Genomic DNA, 20,170 nt, shown 5'->3' with positions numbered 1-20,170 from the left:
GACCGCACTTTCCTCGAGAAAGGATCATAAACGCCACCAAATTAACTGACAAAAGAAGAAATTCATGAAAGTTAAAGTTCCCAAAACCTGGGACCTGAACATCATATGGAAACTATTATGTTATTCGACATGCCCCGAGTTTTCCTTCTTATTTACCAATGTTCTGCGCAATTCATTGCACTGTTAAAGCAATAGTTAAAATATTTTAAAAAAGGAAAGCAGAGGAATATATTTGTTCAACTCATTAAGGATGATTGAATTCAATGTCATCCACTGAACACGTATTTACATTAGTTGCAGATGAGCTAGAACATAAATCATTGAATGGATAAATTAAATTGTAAAACAAAGCAAAAAACATCAAAAGGAAATTAGATATTTTAGTGAATTGAAATATTTATTGAAGGGGAAAGCGAGGGAAGATAACTTTGAATTGGTCCATCGTTCTTAAGGGGAAAATAAAACAATGTGTTAATAACAAATGCGAAATTAGAACAAGGGGAAAGCTTAATTCTAAAATATTAATCAGTAATTAGACTATTAAGAAACTGAAATGAAAATTGAAATTAATCTTATTGGAAGAGGTCAGCAAAACATTAATACATAACAAAACGCATCAACGCATTGAGTATCACAGTGGGGGCGGAGGATGAAAATCATAATCACTGTTGAATGATTAAATTCCCATATTATAAATATAAAACAAAATTATGGTTGCGTTTAATGTGATCGTGCAGTATGTGGAACAACAAAACAATAAAGTAATTGAAGAAATAATTGATTAAATTAGTAGAAGAAAGACAAAGTCTATGAACAATAAACTGAGAGGTACAGTAGAGTGAATAATAAATGAAATTCAATAATGAATTAAGAGATTGCGACATGGATATGAGTAAAAACAGCATAATCAAGGAAGATCTGACATAATATAAAACAGAATTTAACACAGGGCGTTGGCGGAACAATGCTTCGGTAATGAGATACAAATTAAATGCAAGAAGTCCTTTCAATCCGACTATAAATTAACAACAACTCCTGGTCACGCTTACATTCAGAAAACACTTAATTATAATCGCTGGCCCCTCCCAATCTCTGCTCTTTGCTCTTTTTGCCTGTCTCCTTTAGGTTCCTTCTCGATGCATCTCTCATTCTATTTCTCTCAACCGTTATCTTTCCGTTGTTCTCTCCATCCTTCATTCCTTTACTCTCGGTTGATCTTTCTATCTGGCAAGCATATTGCGTCTTATGTCCCATTGATAACTTAGGCTTAAACCCGAGGATTATCGCTACCACCGATTTCTCCAAATCAGCAGACCTAAATTCAATGGAGTAATGATGTAAACCCCAGGGAAACAGTATAAATGAAGTTTTGCACCCATATCATGTGACATTTCTCTTCTGAATAGAAGCTGTATTATAACTTGCAAGGGATAACAGTGTTGTTCACATACACACATCAAATATTTCAGATGGACTCGGGAAACTATAGCAGATTCAGCTGATTTCCTCACACCTTTACATTATTGCACAAATCCAAAATTGCCCTCATTACTACCTATACATCTGATGGACAGGCTTCTTCATTACATTCCACAGAATGTTTGATACCAATGAGCATAATTGTAAGCTGTGAATAATAGTGGTGCCCTATCTGTGGGGCAGATATTCCACCCATAAGTCAGGATGCACATAATCATGATAAGACATTTTAATCTGTGGCATCTCATTCCCATATCAAGTATCTACAGGTCAATACAATCTATTAAATCCAAAAATAGATTTGAGTGAAATTATTCCAGATCGTACCAGTAACAATTTGTGGGATAGCACCAGAATGGACTTGAATGAAATGGTCATAATGAAGGTATTGGACTACATATTTATGTACAAGATGTATTGCAGCAACAGACTCCTTTGGCAGCACCTGACAAACCCACGACCTCCACCACCTGGAAGGACAAGGGCAACAGATGAATGGTAAAACCACCAAATGCAACTTCCCCACCAAGTCACACAGCATCCTGACTTGCAACTATATCGCTCTTCCTTCACTGTCACCAGGTTAAAACACTGAAACTCTCTTCCTAAAAGCACTGTGGGTGTACCTACCCGACATGGAATGTATTGGTTCAAGAAAGCAATCCACCACCACCTTCTCATGAACAATTAGGGGTGGGCAATAAATGCTGACCTAGCCAGCGACGCCCACATCCCATGAACGAATAAAACAAGAATCGCACTTGTGCCCCGCATTACATGTGTACAACATTGAGTTCCAACAAGACAATTATGAAGTCACTGAATCCAGCAAATATGTCTTTCTGATCCGAGGTTAATGTCTGCTTTCGGTGGGAGTTTGTATACCCTACAAGCAAGGCACCACTGGAAAAATCGCCATTTTGATATAACGCATCGAGTCAACAGTGAAATCATATAAATAAATTATACTTGCATAATCCTAATGAACATGACTATAGAACTAGTGAAAAAAGCGTGCTTCCGTACGGGACAGGCAGCAAGAGCAAGTGCAGTCATATGTTGATTAAAATATTGAGTAACTCGATTGAGGGCCTTACCGGGGAGACCAAACACCGCAAGAAGCGGGTAGTAAATGCGTTCTACCTGAAAAATTGCTGGATATTTCATTTTCCGTTGAAACAACGATGTTTGTGGTGCTGAAAACAGTGGTCAGGTTGAGTAAGTGTGTTGAATATCTCAAATCAGCCGTTAGTTATAGCAGAGGGAACACTCCAGAGAAACAATTAGCGAGAAAGCATGATAAGGGGTATTTGTTACAGTCTATTAAACAAACAATTGGTTTGTCAAATGTACATTCCTTTGAAGAGTTTTATCTATGTCTTGGTAATCCATACAACTGGTCTATTCATCTTGGCAACGTGATTTTAAATCCCAACATGTGCGAATTTAAATTTGTTTAAAAAGCGAATTAAATGTGGAATGCATTGCTTTTATCAATAAGCTCACCATGATGTTGCCGGATTGTTGTCCAAGCCTAACTGATGCATTGCTGTGTTTCACGGAATGAAAACTATTGTCCATACGTGAATTCTATAAGCCACGGTGGCTGTCTCTTAACAGCTCTCCTAAGTCTTTTAGCCATTCAGTTGCAAACATCTGAGAACTGATGCTAAAATTGGTAGAGGTGTTCCACAGACTTGGAAGTTAAAGATACCAAAACCTGGGAGCTGAACATCATATGGAAACTATTGTGTTATTCACCAAGCCCTGAGTTTCCCTGCTTATTTACTCATCTTCTGTGCAATTCATTGCATTGTTAAATGCACCTGACCGTATAGCTAGTCGCCAACATTACCTTATGGTGGTTATTTCCTATCCCACTGGCAGAAAAGACCCAGCAGAAATGTTGATGCATTGGCGAACAAACAGTGGCATTAGCCGTGAGACGGCTTAATGCTTACTCCAGTAACCATTAAATCTCGGCTTCAGGTGGAACATGGGCAAGATTCCTCCTCGCTTATGAAACAGGACTCCTCAATGTTGAACACAAGTAGGAAGAAGTAATGGGGTAGAAAATTGCATAATGTATTCTGAGTGATGGTCCTCAATGTGCAACACCAAGATCTTGTGGTAGTACCAACACTGAGCAAGCTGTCCGAATACTGAAGGACATATCTGACAGATTATCCTCTGGCGGGTGTAGAGAAATTCATGACCAAAATCGTTCTCACATGTCCTTTCATCAGTCCTATCACTCAACCAGCTGCAGTTCTCTCTGTGCCTCATCATTCTACATGCTGTAGATTGACCTGTCTTTCATCCGTCTATGAACCACAGTTCCACCGTCTGTTGGACTTCTGCATTTCCTTTATCAGTCGAACTCCGCGGGTTCTCCTTGTATCTTGCCATTCTATCTGCTGCAGATATGCTTGTCCATCTCCATGCAATCTGCTACACTTCCACTGTTCTCCATCATTCTACCCGCTGCAGTTCTACCTAGAATGATAGAATGGGTGCAACACAGAAGGAGGATACTGGCTGGCTCTCTGCAAGATCAACTCAGCTAGCCCCATTCTCCTTCATTTGTCCTCGTAGTCTGGCAAAATGTTTCCTTTCGGATAAATATCCAAATCCATTTTGAAAGCCACGATTGAATCTGCCTCCATCATGCACTCAGGCAGTGCATTTCGGATCCTAACCACCATATACATAAAATCTTTGTCTTCATGTCGCCTTTGGTTATTTTGCCATTCATCTTAAGGCTGTGCACTCTCGTTCTTGATTCACCCGCCAATGGGAAATATTTCTTCGTATCAACATGTTCAAAAACCTCGTGACTTTTCGTACCATCATCAGATCTCCTCTCGACCTTCTCTAAAGAGAGCAGCCCCCGCTTCTCCAATAAATCCAGGTACCTGTAGCCCCGCATCCCTCAACACATTCATTTACAACATTTTTGCACACTCTCTAATGCTGTCACATCCTTTCTAACTTTGGTGCCCAGAATTGGACACAGTACTTCAGTTAAGCTCGAACTGGTGTTTTATATATGTTCACCATAACTTGCTTGCTTTTGTACACTGTATCCCTATTTATAAATTCCATAATCCCTTATGCAGTGTTAAACAATTTCCACCACATTCAGAAACTTGTATACATATACCACGTCTCCCGCCACATCCCTTTATTCAACGACCCCCTTCAGAATTGTACCCTTATCTTATTTTGTCTCTGCACCAAAATGTATCAGTTCATACTGCTCTGTATTAAATATCATCAGTAACTTGTCCGCCCATTCCACAAACTGTCTATGTCCTCTTGAATTCGATCACTCGCCTCACAGTACACAATATTTCCAAGTTTTGTGTCACCTGCAAACATTGAAATTGTGTCCTGCACACCCAGAACTACGTTATTAATGCAAATCAAAGTAAACTGTAGTCCTTATACCGACCCTATGGAATCCCATTCCATAGCTTCCTCAAGGCTGTAACACACCATTTAGCATTACATTCTGTTTTCTTTCGATCAGCCAACTTCGCATCCATGCCACCAGTATCCCTTTTTATTTTATGAGGTTCAACATTGCTGACAAGCCTGATATTTGGCATTTTAACAAATGCCTTTTGGAATTCCACATACACCACATCAGCCTCAGTGCCCTCATCAACCATCCCTGTTTCTTCATCAAAACTCAAATTAGTTAAACATGTAATGCCATTATCAAATAGGAACACAGGAATATACGGCCCGAGTATGGCATTCAGCCCATCGAGCCTGCTCCACCATTCAATACGATCATGGTTGTTCATCTATTTCAATGTATTTTCCCACACTAGCCCCGTATATTTTCTGTCACTGGTACTTAGAAATCTCCCAATAACTGCTTTAAACGTACTCAATGATTGAGCTTCCACGGCCCTCGGGGTAGAGAATTCCAAAGATTCACAACCCTCTGAGTAAAGAAATGTATCTTCATCTCGGTCCCAAGTGACTTCCCCTTCATTGAAATTGTGTCCCCTGGTTCTGGACTCCCCAACCATGGAAACACCTTACCTGAATCTACCCTATCTATCACGTTTAATAACTTGCATGTTTCATTGATATCACCTCTTATTCTTCGAAACTCTAAAGAATAAAAGCCTGTTTGCCCCATCTCTCTTCGTAGGACAGTCCTACCATCCCGGGAACAAGTCTGGTGAACCTTTGTTGCACTTTCTTTATGTCAATAATATCCTGCCCAAGGCACGGGGACCAAAACTGAACATAATACTCCAGGTACGGCTTACCCAAGGTTCGAGACAATTAAAGCGAGACGTTGCTACTCCTGTACTCCAATCTTCTTGCAATGAAGGCTAACAGAACATTCGCCTTCCTAATGATTTATTCCACCTGCATATTAGCATTCTTTGACTTATTGAAGAGGACACCCAGGTCCCTTTGTACATCTACGCTTTCCAATGTCTTACAATTACTGAAATACTCTGCACATTTGTTCCTCCTACCAAAACGAATAACGTCGCATGTTTCCACATTATATTCCATCTGCCATGCTCTTGCCCATTTAGCTAGCCTGTCCAGATTCACCTGAAGCCGCTTTCATCTTGCTTACAACCCACATTCTTACCTAGTGTTGTGGCATCCACTAACTTGGAAATATTACATTTGTTCCATATATATAGTATATTACTTCCTCTATCATGTGCTTTCACTCCACTAACCAACTTTCTGCGGGGTGCATTGTCAAAGGCCGACTGAAAATCGAAATACACTGCGTCCACTGATTCTCCTTTATCAACTCTGCTTGTAAAATGCTCACACAACTCCAATAAGTTCGTCAAACATGATTTGCTATTCATAACTCTATGTTCATCATGCCCAATCATATCATTATTAACCAAGTGTCCATTTTTCGTATCCTTTAGCATAGATTCCAGCATTTTCCCGACTCCTGATGTAAAGCTGACAGGTATGTAATTATCTGTTTTCTCTTTCCCTCCCTTTTTAAACAGTGGGGTGACATTTGCTACCTTCCAATGTGCAGAAACCGTTCCAGAATCTATAACAGTTTGGAAGATGATCGCCAATGCATTCACTAACTCCAAAGCTATCTTTTGCAACACTCTGGGATGCAGAATATCCGGCCCCAGAGAATTATTTAGCTCCACCTCCATTAGTTTCTCCAATACAAGCTGCTTACGAATAGTAATTACCTTCAATTCATCATTCTCCTTAATCCTTTGGATCTAAAAATTCTGGGAGATTTATTGTATCTTCCTCAGTGAAGACAGTCTCAAAGTAATCATTTAGCTTCTCTGCCATTGTTCTATTCTTCATTATAAATTCTCCTGACTCTGCCAATAATGGACCACATTTGTCTTAGACAAGCGTTTCCTTTTCCCGTATCGATAGAAGCTTTTACAGTCCGTTTTTATGTTGATTTGCTAATTTGCATTCATATTCTTTTCTCCCTTTCTTTATCATCTGCTTGGTCCTCCTTTGTTGTAGTCTAAATACCACCCAATCCTCAGGTTTACTACTAAATCTGGTATCTTTATAGGCCTTTTCTTTTAATCTTATAAATCCTTAACTTCTTTTGTTAGCCACGATCGACTGTCTTTTCTTTTGGGTGTTTGTGTGCCTTGAATGAATGCATAGTTGCTGTAAACTTTTTAATAATTATTTAAAGAAAATCCATTGCCTACGTTCCGTCATTTCTTGTAATGTATTTTCCCAATCCACCTCAGCCAATTTTCCCCTCATACCTATTTAATTTCTTTTGTTCAAATTTAACACCCTGGCTTCAAATTCAACTGCCTCACTTTCCAACATAATGAAAAATTCTATCATATTATAGTCACTCCTCCCTAAAGATTATTTCACAGTAAGATTATTAATTAACTTTTTCTCATTACATAATACTAGATCTAAAATAGCCTGTTCTCTGATCTTTTGTGAATTTCCTTAATTAATCCACATTTGTCCAAGCAACTGTTAATTTTGTCCCTATTATCGTTTGCAAAAGCATGCCTACCACTGAGGGTAAACTGACTGCCATATAAATGTTGTGTTTACTCTTAACTCATGTTGTGAACAAGTGTGTGATATTACAGTCATCAGCACCAGCTCTGAATCTAAGGAGGGATGGAAGATTATGGCCAGTATATCCGCAATTTCCACCATGACCTCTCTGAGTATCCTCGGATGCATCTGCTCTGGTCCTTGTGATGTACGAGTTTTATGTCCAGCCAGCATCTCTAACACATTTTTAAAAATCAATTTTAGAACATCTATTGTTACAACTACTGCCTCTTTCACTATGACTTTGGCGGCATCATCTTCCTTATCAGACAGATTCAGAGTTATCATTTCATACCTCCACCACACCCTCTGCCTCCATGCATAATTCACCTTTTTGGACACTAATCGGCCCCACTCCTCCCTTTCACTATTTATATGCTGATAGAAGACTTCTACATTCATTTTTTTTGTGTTAGCTTCTGTCTCTTCCCATACTCTTTTTTCTGCCATTTTTATTTCGTTTCTCACTTCGCATCTGAACTTGCTATATTCATAGTCTCGATAATTAAATGGCAGTCAACGTAAAAGGGAACCCAATTTTTTTTATTTTCGAGAAACAGCACTGAAACAGGCCCTTCGGACCACCGAGTCTGTGCCGACCAACAACCAGCCATCTATACTAACCCTACAGTAATCCCATATTCCCTACCACCTACCGACACTAGCAGCAATTTGCAACGGCCAATTTACCTATCACCTGCAAGTCTTTGGCTGTGGGAGGAAACCGGAGCACCCGGCAAAAACCCACGCCGTCAGAGAGAGAACCTGCAAACTCCACACAGCCAGTACCCAGAATCTAATCCGGGCCCCCAAAGCTGTGAGGCTGCGGTGCTAACCACTGCACCACTGTGCCACCCGGATCGTCTAACAGCATGCAAATAGTAAGCTGATAGTAAGCTGTGGAGTGGGGTCTATTACAACGAGTGTAATATATGCTGCGACATGCAGGGCAAGGCTGGAACACTTAATGCGCAATTTGCATTGGTATTTTCGAAGGAAGCGGAAACGTACAAAATATCTGTAGAAGCAAAGGCAATGGATAGGATGAAATTTGAGAGGGAGGTGGGACTGAAAAGGCTGGTTATGCTGCGGGTAGATAAGTCGCCTGGCCCGGATGGCTTGAATCGCAGGTTGATAAAGGAAATCTGGATGGAAAGAGCTGAGGTGCTTGCCATAATCTTTACAACTTTCCTCGATAGGTGGGAGGTGTCAAATTATTGGCGAGTGGCAAATGAGAAACACTTATTCAGGAAAGGGTGCAAAGAGTGTCACAGCAACTCAATTCGCAATATTTTAATTTAACATCTGTGGTGGGTAATGTTTTAGAAACCATAATCAGGGGATAAAAATCAGCAGGCACTGGGAGAGTTTTGAATTAATTACGGATAGGCAACACAGATTTGTAAAAGTAGATCATGCTTGACTAATCTAATTGATTTTTTTTTTATTTTGGGAATGTGGTAGATGTTATATTTATGGATTTTAAGAAAGCATTTAATAAAGCATCACGTAAAAGACTGGCTAACAAGAGCGAGCCAAATGGAATTGGATGTCAGTGTCCAATAGCAGAAAAAAATGGCCTCAGGAACGAAAACAGCGAGTCGTGAAAATGGTTGTTTTCAGACTAGAGGATGGGAAACATCGTGTTCACCAAGGGGAAAACAGAACCAATGTTTTTTGTTATATATAAATAATTGGATCTACTAAGACGGAGTAGAATTTCAAAATGTGAAGATGAGACCAAATTTAGTGGATTGGCAAACAGTGAGGATGATATGAACCACCTGCAACAGAACATAGATAGGTTGATCGAATGGGCAGAGAAGCGGCAAATGCAACTTAATACAGACACGTGTGAGATGACTTATTTTGGTTGATTTGATAGGGAGGGGAAATATGGTTCTAATGGCGCAGTTCTAAATAGTGTGGCGGAGCAGACGGACCTGGGGTGATGGAGATCAAAATTTGAAGGTGACAGGAGCTGTTGACAGAGTAGAAAGCATTTTGGATCTTGGGTCCCTTCATAGAGCTATAGAATACCAAAGCAGGGCACGTTTTGCTGAACTTTTACAAAGCATTGGTTGTGCCCCAACCAGAGCACTGCATCACCACAATTTAAGAAGGATCTGAGTATCCATAAAAGGGAGCAGAGGAGATTACCAGAATAGTTCCTGTGATTTTTTTAACAAGTTTAGGTTGGAAAAGCTGGGCTTGTTCTTCCGAGAGCAAAGGAGATTAGGGTGAGATTTAATAGCGGTGAACAAGACTATGACAGCGTAAATAAGTTAGACAAGGAAAAACTGTTCCCATTAACTGATTGTGCTACAACTAGGAGGCACAGATTGAAGGATTTGGGCAAGAGATGCAGGAAAAATGTGAGGAAAAAACTTTATTATGGAACTAGTGGTAATGACTTGAATCTTACAACCCATGATGGTGGTGAAAGTGGAGCCAATGAATAATTTCAAATTGAAATTGCCTGAAGGGAATAAATTTACAGACCTGTGGGGTGCGAACGGCAGTCTGAGACTGCCTGGATTGCTCCATGGCGAATCGGCATGGACTGAATGGACCGAATGGCCTCCCTCTATGCTGCAAATTATTCGATGACTCATTTAAGCCTGATTCTCACCTATATTTTCAATTTGCAATCTCTCACCAACGCAATTTTTCTGCTGCATCTTACTTTATCTCTCCCACCATCCTGGGAGCTTTGTATTTGTTGTCATAAATTGTCTCTCGTGGGTATGTAGCTGGAATGTACCCGAGCTATTTCCTCTCAGAGGGGAGCCTTCTGTTCATTACGTATTTTTTATTCCCATTTACTTGCTCCAGATCCGTTCTCGCCCCTTTAAAATTTGCCCTCCCTCATTTTTTTTTGTTTTACTCTGGTTTGTTCCTTCTCATTTTCTCTAGCCAAGCTAAATCTTATGGTACTCTGTTCACTGTCTACTAAATGTTCCCTACTGAAACTTGATCCTCTTGATCCAATCTTCCATGAAATCCATGATTGAATCTGCCTCCACTACACTATCAGGCAGTGCATTGATTTCCAGACGAATAATGTCGGAGTGATGTTTTCCCTCATGCCGCTGTTGCTTCTTTTGTCACACCATTGATATGTGTCCTCTGGTTCTCGACCCTTACGCCAATGGAAAATGTTTCTCCCTATCTCTGCAGAAGCTTAATGGGTTTGAATGCCTCTATCAAGTATCCTCTCGCCATTTTCTGACGAAGGACAACAACACAAGCTTCGCCAATCTACCCACATAACTGAAGCCCTTCATTCCGGGTAACACTCTCTAAAGCCTTCACATTCTTCCGAAGGTGTGGCACCCAGAATTGGACACAATACTCCAGTTGAAGTTGAACCAGTGTTTTGAATGATTCGCCATAACTTCCTTGCTTTTGTACTCTAAGGCTTTACTTATAAATCCCTGTATCTTGTAAGCCTTATTAAGCTCTTTGTCAACCTGCTCTGCCACCTTCAATGATTTGTGCACATATAACCCTGGGTCTCTGATCCTGCACCCCCTTTTGAATTGCATTCATCATTTGATATTGACTGTCCACGTTATTACTTCTAAAATGTATCATTTCCCTAGTTCCATACATTTACTTTCATCAGTCAGGTGTTCGTCTATTCCACCAGCATGTTAATGCTGTCCTGAAGTCCCAGGTCAACCTTCAGTGAGTCATTAAATTGATAAAAGAGTGAGAAAGATCAATGTTCTCTTATCTGGATCAAATTTTAAACAGTTTCTGCCCTTCGTTCCTGGACTTCTGGTCTCCTTGCTGGATCCCAGTTTCATGGTTCTCTCTGGTGCTGATTGGAGGCATCGCAGCCTGGTTTGGTCCCGTACACAGTCCTTGCTTGACCACGCCATTCTCCACCCTAGTCCCAGGTTCTCTGGTAGATGTTGGTCAGTGGTGATAAACGGCCAGTGGTGATAAACGGCCAGTGTCAAACCGACTGACAGTTTTACGCCAATTTACAACTGTGGAAGTTGAATCACATTACTGCAGAAACAACACGGCCGACACAGTCAGGCCTCTCAGACATCCACACACAAATTTTGAAAAGGACCAACAGAAAAGAAAACAAATGCCCGAATCCTGATTTTATGTTTATTTGTTCGTTGGATATGAGCGTTGCTGGCAGGGCCAGTAGATGTTGCAAATCCCTCATTGACCAGCGAAGGTGCAGGTGAGTCGCGTTTTTGAACCCTTGTAGTCATTCTGGTGTAGTTGCACCCTTAGTGTAATCAGAAAGGGACTTTCATGTCTTCAATCCAGTGAGAGTGTAAGATCGGTGATGCGATTCCAAGTCAGAATGGTGTGTGCCTTACAGGCGAACTTGCAGGTGGTGGTGTTCCCAAATGTCCGCTGTGCTTGCCTTTCTAGCTGGCAGAGGTCCCTGGTTTGGAAAGTGCTGTCCTAGGGTCCTGAGCAATTTGGTGCAGTACATTTTTTAGCTGGTACACTGAGCGCCAGTGAGGAAAGGAGAGAATGTGTAAGGTTGTTTAAAGGGTGCAGTTCAATTGTGCTTCTTTGTCCAGCATGATTTCGAAAATGTTGCATGCATTCAGAGTTGCACTCATCAAGGCGCAAGGGGATTAGATTCATAGAGTCATAGAGTCGCACAGCATAAAAACAGGTCCTTCAGCCCACCGCCTCCATGGCGACCATAATGCCTATCTACACTAATCCCACCTGCCTGCATTAATTCCATATCCCTCCCTGCCTTGCTCATTCAAGTACCTGTCCAGATGCCTCTTAAATGGCGCTACTGTTCCTGCCTCCACCACTTTCTCAGGCAGCTCATTCCAGATGCCCACTATTCTTTGTGAGAGAAATCTACCCCTTTGATACTCTTTAAACCTCCTCCCTCTCACCTTAAATATATGCCCTCTAGTTTTAGTCAACCCTACCATGGGATACAGACTCTGGCTATCTACCGTATCTATGCCTCTCATAATTTTATATACCTCTATCATGTTCCCTCTCAGATGCTTCCACCATTACGAAAGGCGTTTTGCTCGAATATAGGCATCGTGAAATGCTTACTGCAGTCGCCGAATTTCACAGTCCTGGTGCTATTGTGCTGCCAATGGTGAGACGCCGTAATTTCAACATGACACATTTAGAAAGACAGTACCCAATATGAAGGTAGACATGGGGATTGTCATTGGGAAGCAATTTACACAAATGGCGAAGAAACATGAGAACAGGAAGTAACATTTTATAGACAGGTCATCAATTTGCTTGGAGACCTACTTGTAATATACTTGTTAGATATCTTAATATTAAAGAATGATTTATTTCATTGCTAAACTTCCTGAAGGTATAAAGCATGAAGAAGTATGCACTAATTGAAAAGAATACAAGTTAACAACTGCCGTGATGACAGGGCAATATTCAAAAAAACACATACTGGCACTGCAATTATGATGCTATAAAAATAAGGAGCAATGCAGTAAAAGATATGACACCGCCCTCTGAAGAAGGAAAGGAAATTGGAAGGGACGCCCAGGATAAGTGGTACTGTCCCTTGCTCGTGGCCAGCCAAGGACCAATTTGCATGTCAAGCATAAACTATTCTCCATTTTTCGGCGCAGGTATTGTTTCCCATTCATTTTGCTTGAAAAAATTATATGAATCTAAATAGGGTAGAGGAGCAATTGGATCTGAAAGTAAAAATACACGAGTCACGACCTGGTGTTTCCTGAATACCAATATATCATGTCGATGACATCTTAGGTTGCCTCCTTAAACTGATAGGCATTGCGTGGTGCTTCCTTTTTTATTTAATTTTATCAGCCGTTTTCAATGTGCTTGGTTATTTTTTGATACTAAATAAAATTTTTAGTAGAGCACACCTCGTTGTATGACTAAGGGAATTTCTTGTTTACTTCTATTCAATCACAGTTCAACCGACCTGATTAAAGTAGGAAATTTCACGACAGTCAAATGGTCACTGCACATCCTTGCCTGAAGCAGTATGCAGTCTTTTAATAGCAGAACATGCAGGCAATACCTTTGCCCACGAAATTAATAGGCACAAAGAGTCACAAGCTTAGTATCTAATAATAATAACAACAACCAAATGCAAACAGAGCTTTGTGGCAAAGAACAAAACGAATTATAAAGTAAGACTTTGTCATATTGTACAGGTATGAACTAATTTCCCATTGAGTGTGAAGAGATATTTTATCCCTTTCTTCAGCTCCTCTCTGAATTTTTTTTGTGTCAGTCCATAAATACACGTGTTTGTGGAGGAACTGAGAACCTGCAGCATAAACCCGAACTGCTGGGTGATGTACACAGGATTATTCAAATACTTGTTTTGATAATTAAAGTTTTCCAATTGCCATCTTAAGGAATGCACAAGATACGTCATCCATAACAGCACAAAATTCGCTGATAGAGCAAATAACAGAAATATAGATTTTCTCCAGTTTTCCATCTCTGTATCATTCTGATTCTCACTTTTGCTCCGCAATCCCTTGCGTGCTCTATTTGCTGCGATAATATTCTTGACAGTGAGAGCATTAAACAGTAAGATAAATAAGATTGGTAATACAGGGGTTAAAATACTGTCGATGCACTCGTATGCCCTCCAGAACGTTGAAGTCCAGTAGTCTGATTTACCGACACAATACCATGAGACATTGCTAATGACAAATAAAGGCTTGTACACAATGAAACCAGGAATGCTTCGCAAGAAACTCACCACACACACAACTGATATAACCACAGTCGCTGTTCGCTGGGTGCAATATTTTGGTTTGAGCTTGTGACAACAAATTGCTATAAAGCGATCAAAGGTGAAAGCAACTGTGAACCAAACTGAACAGTCAAGGGACACAATATACATGACATGTCTGAGAGAGCACACGGGAGTGAGGAACAAGAAACTAACGGGAAAATACATATTGTTAATCCGATGCATTATTACATCAGTGATAATCACTGCAAAATCTGCAGCTGCCATGGCAACCAGGTAGCGAGTGATGCATTTGGAAAGACCGCACTTTCCTCGGGAAAGGATCACAATCGCCACCAAATTAACTGCAATGGAAGAAAACGCATGAAAGTTAAAGTTCCCAAAACCTGGGAGCTGAACATCATATGGAAACTATTGTGATTTTCGCCATTACCCGAGTTGCCCTTCTTATTTACCACTGTTCTGTGTGATTCATTGCATTGTTAACGTAATAGTTAAAATATTTTAAAAAGAAAGCAGAGGAATGGATGTGTTCTGCTAATTAAGCATGGCTGAATTCAATGTCATCCACCGAACATGTATTTACATAAGTTGCAGATGCGGTAGAACATAAATCATTGAATGTATAAAATAACGTCTAAAACAAAGCAAAAAAGGTTCAAAAGGAAAATTAGACATTTCAGTGAGTTGAAAGATTTAGTGAAGGGGAAAAATAAAACAATGTTTTAATAACAAATGCGAAATTACAATAAGGGGAAGCTTATTTCAAAAACATTGATCAGTAATTAGAATATTAAGAAACTGAAATGAAAATTGAAATGAATCTTATTGGAAGAAGTCTGCAAAATAGTTAACATTAATACATAACAAAACGCATCAACGAATTGAGTATTACAGGGTGGAGGGGGAGGAATGAAAATCATAATACGTGTTGAATTAATAAATTCCCATATTGTAAATATAAAGCAAAAATTAAGGATATGTTTAATTTGACGGTGCTGTATGTGAAACAACAAAACAAAAAAATCATTGAAGAAGTAATAGATTAAATTAGTGGAAGAAAGACAAAGTCTATGAACAATAAACTGAGAGTTACAGTAGAGATTATAATAAATGAAATTCAATAATGAATTAAGATATTGCTACATGGAGATGAGTAAAACTTCATAATCAAGGACGATCTGAGAGAATTTAAAACAGAATATAACACCGGGCGTGAGCGGAACAATGCTTTGGTAATGAGATATGAGTGAAATGCAAGAAGTCCTTTCAATCCAATTATAAATTAACAACAACTCCTGGTCACGTATGCAGTCAGAAAACACTTAATTATAAATTCTTTCCCCCTCCCAATCCCGATCTTGCCATCTGCCAAAAATATAACGTCTCATATCCCATTGATAACTGAGATCTTAAACACGAAGGTTATCACTATTGCGGGCTTCTCCAAATCAGCAGACCGAAATTCAATGGAGTAATGATGCGAACCCCTGGGAAACAATATGAACAAAGTTCTGCACCAATATCATGTGACATTTCTGTTCTGAATAGAAGCAGTATTATAACTTGCAAGGGATAGCAGTGTTGTTCACATACAAACATCAAATATTTCCTATGGACTCGGGAAACTTATCAGATTCGGCTGATTCCCGCACACCTTTACATTATCGCACAAATCCAAAATTACCCTCATTAATAGCTATACATCCGATGCAGGCTTCTTCATTACATGCCACAGAATGCTTGATATCAATGAGCATAATTGTAAGCAGTGAATAATAGTGGTGCCCTATCTGTGGGGCAGATATTCCACCCATAAGTCAGAATGTACATAATCACGATAAGACATTTTAATCTGGGGCATCCCATGCCCAAATCAAGTATCTGCAGGTCAATACAATCCGTCAAATACAAGAATGGATTTGAGTGAAATTCTTTCAGGTCGCACCAGTGAAAATTTGAGGATGGCACCAGAATGGACTGTCATAAAATGAAATGAAATTGTCATAATGAAGGTATTGAACTACATATTAATCTACAAGATGTATTGCAGCAGCGCATCAAGACCCCTTTGACAGCACCTTACAAACCCACGACCTCTGCCACCTATAAGGACAAGGGCAACAGATGAATGGGAACTTCCCCTCCAAGTCACATAGCATCTTGACTTGCAACCGTATCGTTATTCCTTCACTGTCACTGGGTTAAAACACTGAAACTCTCTTCCTAAAAGCACTGTGGGTGTACCTACGCCACATGGAGTGCAGAGGTTCAAGAAAGCAATCCACCACCACCTTCTCATGAACAATTAGGGATGGGCAATAAATGCTGACCTAGCCAGAGACCCCCACATCCCGTGAACGAATAAAACAAGAATAGCACTTGTTCCCCTCAGGACATGTGTATAACATTGAGTTCCAACAAGACAATGAGGAAGTCAAAAAATCCAATCAATATGTCTTTCTGATCCGAGGATAATGTCTATTTTCGGCGGGAGTTTGTATACCCTACAAGCAAGGCACCACTGGGAAATTTTCCCTTTTGATGAAGCTTTAACAGAAATCGAGCAACAGTAAAATAGCATAAATAAATTATATTTGCATAATCCTAACGAATATGACTGTCGAACGAGTGAAGAAATGTATGTCTCTGTACGAGACAGGCAGCAAGAGCAAGTGCAGTCATATTGATTCAAATATTGATTAACTCGATTGAGGGCCTTACCAGGGAGACCAAACACCGCAAGAAGAGGGTAGTAGATGCGCTCTATCTGAAAGATTGCTGGATATTGCATTTCCTGTTGGAGCAACGATGTTTGTGGTGCTGAAAATAATGTACAGGTTGTGTAAGTGTGCTGAATAGCTCAAATCAGCCCTTAGTTATAGCAGAGTGAAAACTCCAGAGAAACAATTAGCAAGAACGCATGATAAAGGGTATTTGTTACAGTCCATTCAACAAACAATTTTTTTATCAAGCATATATTTCTTGGAAAAGTTTTATCTATGTCTTGGTAATCCATACAGCTAGTCTATTCATCTTGGGAACGTGATTTTAAATCCCAACACGTGCGAATTTAAATTCGTTTAAAAAGCTAATTAAATGTGGAATGTATTACTTTCATCAATAGGCTCACCATGAAGTTGCCGGATTGTTGTCCAAGTTTAACTGATGCATTACTATGTTTCACGGAATGTAAACTATTGTCCATCTGTGATTTCTATAAGCCACGGTGGCTGTCTCTTAATAGCTGTCCTAAGTGTTTTAGCTGTTCAGTTGCAAACATCTGAGAACTGATGCTAAAATTGGTAGAGGTGTTCCACAGACTAGTCAATCAAACACCTGGTTGTATACCTAGTCACCTACATTACCTTACGGTGGTTATGTCCTCTCCCATTGGCAGTACAGACGCAGCAGAAATGGTGATACATTGGCGAACAGACAGTGGCATTAGCCCTAAGACGGCTCACTGTTTACTCTGGAAAGCATGAATCTTTTGGTTTCAGGTGGAACATGGGCAACAATCCTCCTCGCTTATGAAACACTACTCCTCAATGTTGAACACCAGTAGGAAGAAGTAATGGGGGTTGAAAAGTGAATAATGTATTCTGGGAGAAGGATCTCAATGTGCAACACCAAGATCTTGTGGTAGTGCCACCTGAGCCAGCTGGCCGAATACTGAAGGACATATCTGACAGATTATCTTCTGGCGTAGAGAAATTCTTGACCAAAATCGTACTCTCATGTCTTTTTATCAGCCTTCCAATTGCAGTCCTACCGCTCAACCAACTGCAATTTACTCGGTGCCTCGTCATTCTTCATGCTGTAGATCGACCTGTCTTTCATACCTCTATTAACTGCAGTTTTGCCAGTCCCTCACTAATCCATCTGTTGCAGTTCTACATGTCCTTTATCAGTCGACCTGCGGGAGTTCTACCGACATCTTACCATTCTATGTGCTGCAGATATGCTTGCCCATCTCCTTGTAACCTGCTGCACTTCCACTTTTCTCCATCATTCTACCCGCTGCAGTTCTACCTGGAATGATAGAATGGCTGGAACATAGAAGACGGGCTCACTGCAAGATCAAATCAGCTTGCCCCATTTCCCTGCATTTGTTCTCGTAGCCTGGCAATATGTTTCCCTTCGGATAAATATCCAAATCCGTTTTGAAAGCCACGAGTGAACCTGCCTCCACCATACACTCAGGTAGTGCATTCCAGGCCCTAACCACCATATGCCTAATAAAGTTTGTCTTCATGTCGCCTTTGGTTATTTTGTCATTCAACTTAAGGCTGTGCCCTCTCGTTCTCGACTCGACCGCCAATTTGAAATATTCCTTTGTATCAACATGCTCAGAGACCTCGTGACTTTTCGTACCATCATCAGGTCTCCTCTCGACCTTCTCTAAGGAGAGCAGCCCCAGCTTCTCCAATCTATCCAGGTAACTGTAGTCTCGCATCCCTCGACACATTGCATTAAAACATTTCTGCACCCTCTCCAAAACTGTCACATCCTTTCTGAAGTGCGTTGCCCAGAATTGGACACAGTACTTCAGTTAAGCTCGAACAGGTGTTTTATAAATGTTCACAATAACTTGCTTGCTTTTGTAGCCTATACCCCTATTTATGAATCCCATGATCCCTTATGCAGTGTTAAGCAATTTCTGCCACATTCAGAAACTTGTATACATATGCCACGCCTTCCTCCACATCCCTTTATTCAGCGACCCCCTTCAGTATAGTACCCTTATCTTATTTTGTCTCTCCAAAATGCATCAGTTCATACTGCTCTGCCTTAAGTATCATCAGCAACTTGTCCGCCCATTCCACAAAACTGTCTATGTCCTCTTGAATTCGATCACTCTCCACACAGTGCACAATATTTCCAAGTTTTGTGTCACCTGCAAACATTAAAGTTGTGTCCTGCACACCCAGAACTAGGTCATTAATACAGATCAAAATAAACAGTGGTCCTTATACCGACCCTATGGAATCCCATTCCACCGCTTCCTCAAGGCCGTAACAAAGCCACTGACCATTACATTCTCTATTCTTTCGATCAGCCAACTTCGCATCCATGCCACCACTATCATTTTTGTTTATTTTACAAGATTCAACATTGCTGACAAGCCTGATATTTGGCACATTAACAAACCCCTTTTGGAATTCCATATACACCACATCAGCGTCAGTGCCCTCATCAATCAACTCTGTTTCTTCATAAAAACTCAAATCAGTTAAATATCATATGCCCTTATCAAATAGGAACACAGGAGCATACGACCAGGCATATGGCATTCTGCCCATCGAGCCTGCTCTGCCATTCAATTCGATCATGGCTGTTCATCCATTTCAATGTATTTTTCCCACACTAGCCCCGTATATTTTATGTCACTGGTATTTAGAAATCTGTTAACTTCTGCTTTAAACGTACTCAATGATTGAGCTTCCACTGGGGTAGTGAATTCCAAAGATTCACAACCCTCTCAGTAAAGAAATGTATCTTCCTCTCGGTCCCAAGTGGCTTCCCCTTAATGGAAATTGTGTCTCCGGGTTCTGGACTCCCCAACTATGGAAACATCTTACCTGAATCTCCCTTATCTATCAACTTCAATAACTTGAATGTTTCATTGAGATCGCCTCTTCTTCTTCGAAACTCTGAAGAATACAGGACCAGTTTGCCAAATCTCTCTTCATAGGACAGTCCCGCCATCCTGAAACAAGTCTGGTGAACCTTCGTTGCTCTCACTTAATGTCAATAATATCCTTCCTAAGGTAAGGGGACCAAAACTGGACATAGTACTCCAGGTGCGGCTTACCCAAGGTTCGAGACAATTAAAGCAAGTTGTTGCTACTCTTGTACTCAACTCCTTTTGCAATAAAG

The 20,170-nt window shown here is 40.4% G+C and overlaps 1 protein-coding gene across 1 annotated transcript; it reads right to left on the bottom strand.

Annotated features, from left to right (window-relative positions):
* Window positions 1–13,720: 13,720 nt before the first annotated feature.
* Window positions 13,721–18,227, bottom strand: LOC137352826 (probable G-protein coupled receptor 139). Its single transcript, XM_068018681.1, has 3 exons — window positions 18,222–18,227; window positions 16,186–16,267; window positions 13,721–14,631 (listed from the first exon to the last, which is right to left on the bottom strand). Exons 1-3 carry the CDS (start codon window positions 18,225–18,227, stop codon window positions 13,721–13,723), a joined length of 999 nt encoding a protein of 332 aa, XP_067874782.1.
* Between the last annotated feature and the right edge of the window lie 1,943 nt (window positions 18,228–20,170).

This window comes from Heterodontus francisci, chromosome 39 (genome assembly GCF_036365525.1).
Source record: "Heterodontus francisci isolate sHetFra1 chromosome 39, sHetFra1.hap1, whole genome shotgun sequence".
Classification (NCBI taxonomy): domain Eukaryota; kingdom Metazoa; phylum Chordata; class Chondrichthyes; order Heterodontiformes; family Heterodontidae; genus Heterodontus; species Heterodontus francisci.
This window is presented reverse-complemented; position numbering and strand designations above follow the sequence as displayed.